The sequence below is a fragment of the Gavialis gangeticus genome, unplaced genomic scaffold, assembly GCF_001723915.1.
Source record: "Gavialis gangeticus isolate Ggan-Ray unplaced genomic scaffold, GavGan_comp1, whole genome shotgun sequence".
Lineage (NCBI taxonomy): Eukaryota > Metazoa > Chordata > Crocodylia > Gavialidae > Gavialis > Gavialis gangeticus.
In genome coordinates, this window is record NW_017729025.1 from 56,477,025 (window position 1) to 56,482,903 (window position 5,879).

The window sequence follows — 5,879 nt, forward strand, 5'->3', positions numbered from 1 at the left end:
TGGTTGCACACATGCATGGCACATTTATTGGCCACGTAAATCAAAAAAAAGCTGATTGCCTATGCTGTCAATTTTCCTTATATCAGTGCCAATCTGATACGGGACCAATGTATTGGTGCACCTCTACACAAGTCTATGGATTCTCCTTCCCTTTGACATTTCAGTGTTGAAAACAGAAGATGCTGCTAGGCATAGCATGCTCATGCAATCAGATGTGCAAAAAGTAACATTTGAAAGGCACAATAAACATATACAACAATACTTTATTTCTAGGGATCTTAGAATAACATTTAAATATAATGAAAAATGACTGCTTTACACAACAAGGATCATCTGATGTTAACTAATGTAACATATGCAAAGTTTTGATCTACTTCTCTCACTCCCATCATTTTGCAGATTAGACCTTTTATTTTTTCACATTGTTTTTTGATGTTTTTGTCAGTATAATCACTTCAAAAATGCAAACTTTTTACTACTGCTTTAATTGTTCCTTGTTCCAAGACTCAGAAAAACACCAGAGCAGAAAGAAATGAAATTCTGGTAGGGTGTTTAAAAGCTGTTTTTGTCTTTTGCCAGAGTATCTACCGACAGGAAGAGAACTCCCACTGGGCCCCAACTAGAACGCATAAAATGGCTCTCTCGTAATGATAATAGTGGAGGAGAACCTATAGCTAAGGTGTATTACCTTAGTAGCCAGGTCATAGCTTTCATGTCAGAGGGGTATTTCAGAAAACCAAAAACCATTCCATACATTTTGCACTTCTTTATTATGAAACCACAAAGCACTAATAGACAGATTATAATCTTTTGGCTAACAAACAAAAATACATGTAAATATTTCCTATAAAAATACGTCCCTTACTCATTTCTACAGACGACAAATACAAAGCCAATAAATATTCCAATTTTACAGCATATATTACTTACCACCTCGCCACTAGAAAATACATACTGCTGCATAGGAGGATGGTAGGAGAAAAGCATTTTTTTCCCCAGGACTGTAAAAACTACTTATGAGTATAAAATTCTTCACCAGACAGATCATAAAATGTACACAGATTTTGTGGCAGATTTCTCATGTCTTCCCCTATGCTTCTCAATTTCTTACTGTGTTAGTGTGACTGACCTCCAAAACATACAACAATGGATTAAAATACTGGTTACTTTATGGGCCATGCAAAACTTACATACAAAATACATGCAAACTAAATACATGAATGTTAATAATATCCACAAAAAGTATAATTTAAATTAATACTTTAAAAGCTACATCTCTATTAATTCTGATCAGCAAGTAAGAAGGTTCCTTCCCTGTCTCGATTCCCTACTCTCAGCTTCCAGGCATTTTCTACTTTTGCATTCCCCATCCTCTCAAGAGATCGTGTAGCTCTGTTAAGCCCCAATCCCACAAAATCATAAGCATGCAAATAGATCCAGGGAGTTCTGCTGTACTACTAACATGCTTAAAGTTAAGCAATTGAATATGTCTTTTCAGGACTGTCTTAACACTGCTTTAGCTTAGGAGAAAGGAGCTGTCCAAACCCAGCTTAGCACTAGTTAATACAACAGTGTAGTTCATAGACCCAAAGATGGAAAGGCTATAAACATTTCAGTAACCATTCAGTGAAGGTTGCACTTGAGCAGAGATGCAACTCCTTTCTGAAGAACCCTGGTCTTAAAAACAGCAACTCTCCCCCAGAACAGAGTGGCAAAATGCACCAAGGACAGACTGTCAATGATGTTATAACAAGTATAGCCCTGATTCAAGTCACACCTACCAGGTCTCTGCAGAAATGACTAAATGTAAAGGGTGAAAACAGGCATGAAATAATTTGAAGGGGGGGCCGGGCAGAGAAAACTGCCATTGCCCAATACTAAATTTTAGTTTAGAGAGAATGATGACCTTATTAATGCTAGAGATGCAGTTTTACCAAGAAAATGGGAACAAAATGAAATGAGAGTTACTTGTCTTCACAGAGGGAAAAAAAGTCTAAAAAAAATTACCCAGGACGATTACACAGCAGCCTGCTGAAGGAGGAAAGGCACCAGGAAGTATGCAAATACTAAGTGAACATGGCCCTGAAGGACACCAGAGAGCATAAGATTCTCCTTTTACTATGACATCGTATGTTTGCTGGCAAAGCAAATTTTGAGGCTGAGGTCTTCTAATAATGTGGAAGAACAAAATTTCATCTTTAAAACTGTAAGCATGCAGATGCTGTCTCTGAAGTTTCCCTGCCATAGCTGTTAACTAGACCATGGAGCTTGCTGTTACTGAAAACATTATTGCCCTTCAAACTTAAGAGACTTTCTTCAGTACCTCAGTTGGACTCTCCCTGAGCTGGTTTGCTGAGAGTGATGGAGAGCTGTCTGCATCCTGGAAAAAGCTCCCACAGAGATAGTGAATTTCATGATACAATAACAAACATCTTCCCTTATTTACTCCCCATGGTTCATCAGCCCACACTTAACAAGAAAATATACAAATGTTTAGCACTATGGTGAAGCTCTCTGTAAAAACAGTACTTGATACATTTATAGAATGAAATACAGGAGTGCAGATAGGACTAAATGATGTTATGTGACTGCAGCACATCCTTCTCCGATGGGAATAAATAATGGTAATCTAACTAGACCATGGTAAACTAAACAGACCATGTTCCACCTTCCTTCTAAGCAGAATACAATCCTGCAGACTCAGTTTAACCAAGGCCAGAACCGTCTTTGTCCAGAACTCTGCATGCATCTTTCAGCATGGAAATGGCACATATGAAATCCATGTTCTTAAGGCAAGAGAGGCATATAAAAGGGCCCATGCTTCATGATATATTCTGGCTGGCATCACATACACCCAGTAACCGAATGAAGACATTGGGGATATTCATGTTAAATGATCTGTAGAAAAACTGTTGTACAAGTTTGCCACAGCCTGGGCAAAAGGCCAAGCTTTCCTGACAGGCATGTAAAGGTTGGTTGATGAAGTTGCAATATTGATGGAATCCCTGGCAATCCTTGTGAACAGCATCTGGAATGCTTCTCATCAGTAAGGAGATGAGCTAAGGAAACTATAGAGAGGTTCACTTCTGTTGATCTAGAGCAAAAAGCTTTGTCTTTCCCTTTGGGAAGTTGTGGTGTTTCACTTGGTCTGCAAGTGACAGGCAAGACAATCCATTCAGGTGTAATTTCTGCCCAAGTTTCAGAAGCAGAAGCTACTTCTTCGGTTTCTCCAAGATGTTTAGGAATTTCCCTCGAGTCATTTCTCTAGCTGAAATGCAAGGAAAAAGAAATTAATAGATGACTTCCTGAGGTCCCTTCCAACCCTAATTTTTCTATGATTCTATGAAAACAAACAATTAAAATGAGGTAATTTGTGGTATTTGACCAGAAGGTATGATTCATTTAGAGCTGTACACCTGTGCTAACAGATAACCCAAGGATTTCTTTTTTTTTTAAACAAAAAAATAAATCTACACCACAGCTTGAATTCTGGACAGTCTGGAAAATGTGGGCATTGGGTAGACATTTCAAAGCTCAGCAACAATCTTTATGAGCAGTCTCATTACATACAATCAACACTTTCTATTTTTACTGTAGATAGCCTCAAGCTCATGTAAAATCTCCCTCTTCATCTTAGCACTATCAATCACTGAATGGTGTAATCCACAGCTCTATCACTCTGTCTCAGTGCAATTGTTCCAGGATTTTATAATCCATCAGAAATTACTAAACTCTACCTCTCTCTATTTCAGGATTATTGGTCCCTAACATGCTATGATCTTTAACAGAAATTAGACAGCATTTTCTCTCTTCTTTGGCACTGCTAGTCCCTGGATGCTGTAATATAATGGAGTTTATATTCCCTCAATGTAGTTCATCTATGGATGGTGTAATAAAGTAGAGTTTATAGAGCTTTGGTCTTCTCCCTCTCTGCATTGTCAGTCCTTCGATGTTTAATACAGTGAGGCAAGGTTTATGCATCTCTCTCTCACTCTTGGCACCATCAATCTCTAGCTGCTGTATTAAAAAAGGGTTTATGCAGCCACTTTCCTACCTGAAACATTTCTGACTTGTGAGCCCAGGCTTTGGCACAGCAACCCTAATACTATCTTTGTCCCAAAACAAGGATAAAAATATTTCAAATCTGCAGCATTAGGGAAACAGACCTGGAGAGATGTGCTCTTTATATACTTTCTTCTCAATTTCATTTCTTTTAAACAAAGGTTTCAATGAGCTTTGTGCTTCAGGATGACATGAGGGCTCAATCTCTATAGAATCCATTCTATTCTAAACCACTCTTCAGAAAGGAAAAACAAGTGACCATACTAATATCTGGCATGATGGTATTTTCTGTGACACTACCACTTGTCCAGTTAATGTGAAATAAGTCAGATTCTGACAAACACTCATCATTTGGTAAAGACATTGGGTCACTACTGACCTGGATCATTAGAAACTGTGCCCAAAAATGAGACTTCCTATATCATTCCCAATTTCCTAAAATGATCCAATCTTGACTTCTTTGCCTGAAATAAAATTGAAAGATCCAGAAAGAAGCAAGATGCTTCTGCTAAAATGATCAGCAGCGAACTACTTAATGCTGACTGATAAATTCACAATAGTAGGGTTACAGAGTCAACATCCCATTGAAATGGATGGGGTGTATCACAGTCGTCAGGCCTCTTGTTTCCAGCTGTCTTTTGACTCAGACAGACATTACCACAGTTGTTATATTTGGTTCATGTTTTCTACTGTGAGGACTACAAACTTTTAGATTTTTAACAAAGATTCAGGAGCACAATCCCAAAGTAAAAGGTAAATTCCAGAGCAAATTCCATGCCTGAAGGGATTGCAAAATACACAGGGATTTCTTTGTAAGAAAAAACAATCTTGTGTCTAAAGAACCGAATTGGGATTCAGATTACCTAGGGTTCATTTCCAGACATGTTCCTGATTCACAATGCAAGCTGCTCAAGTAAATTGCTTACTCATTTTGAACCTCAATTTCCCCGTCTGCAACATAGGCATAATATATGTCCATTTCTCAGGGTGTTTATGAAGCTTAAATTGTTAATATAATACTGATAAAGTGCTTTGAGACTCTTGGATGGAAGATGCTGTGGAAGGGCAGGGGGTGTTTGTTATTTTCCCAGGAATTAAATTATTATGCATAAATAAGCCAAGAACATGATTAACAAAAATGCGAGTTCAGTCTGAAACACATTCTGCAGTACAACCAACTCCCTGACGCCCCTACCTCAAACCAGCCCACAAAACAGGGTCATAAAATACCATTGCGGAGAAAGGACAAAGTCAAACTAAACCATTATCAGCTGACAGAGTGGAAAGTTTTCCTGAGTGCCAGTCCCATATAGGAGATATACGAATGTATGACAATTCCGTTCCCCCAAAGAGGGCTGCACCCTATAAATCAGGCACTGAGCATAGACTCCTTCTGTGCTCTGACTGGAATTACTGTAGGTTGGGGGTTGCTCCAGAGCACGTGCCCTCCTGTTCACTTGTCATCGGAGATGTTAACATTTCTGATTAATTCACAGACCTCTCATTTTATTCTTCATTCCTTTATCCTTGCTATCCTGTTCTGCTGCAGCTTAAAGATTCTTACCGACCTGCTACAATAATCACCACCCGCTCTCCCCCCCTCCAAACCTGGTGAAATTGTTTAGTGATGCCAACCGCGCTTTTAATTTGCAAGACATCAGACACAGAGGTAATTTATACCAACATCTGTTCATTTCTGACTTCTGAAACAAACTCGCACATGCTGCTACAAAATCCCATTAGGAGCAGGAGACAGCCTTCTGCTATTCTGTATTCCTCTTCCACACACACACACACACACACACACACACACACAC

At 38.8% G+C, this 5,879-nt stretch overlaps 1 protein-coding gene across 2 annotated transcripts in view; it reads right to left on the reverse strand.

Annotated features, from left to right (window-relative positions):
• Positions 1–751: 751 nt before the first annotated feature.
• The window catches only part of LIN52 (lin-52 DREAM MuvB core complex component), a 95,767-nt gene continuing 90,639 nt past the window's right edge, over positions 752–5,879 (reverse strand). The window contains exons 6-7 of one of the 2 annotated variants that reach the window (XR_002097666.1): positions 4,442–4,526; positions 752–3,268 (exon numbers count right to left, since the gene is read on the reverse strand). Coding sequence is in view for 1 of the 2 variants with exons in the window: in XM_019518838.1 (XP_019374383.1) it covers positions 3,213–3,268 (56 nt within the window). In the remaining variant the exon portion in view is untranslated. The remainder of the gene's footprint in view (positions 3,269–4,441; positions 4,527–5,879) is intronic. The other variant, XM_019518838.1, reaches the window with a different exon arrangement.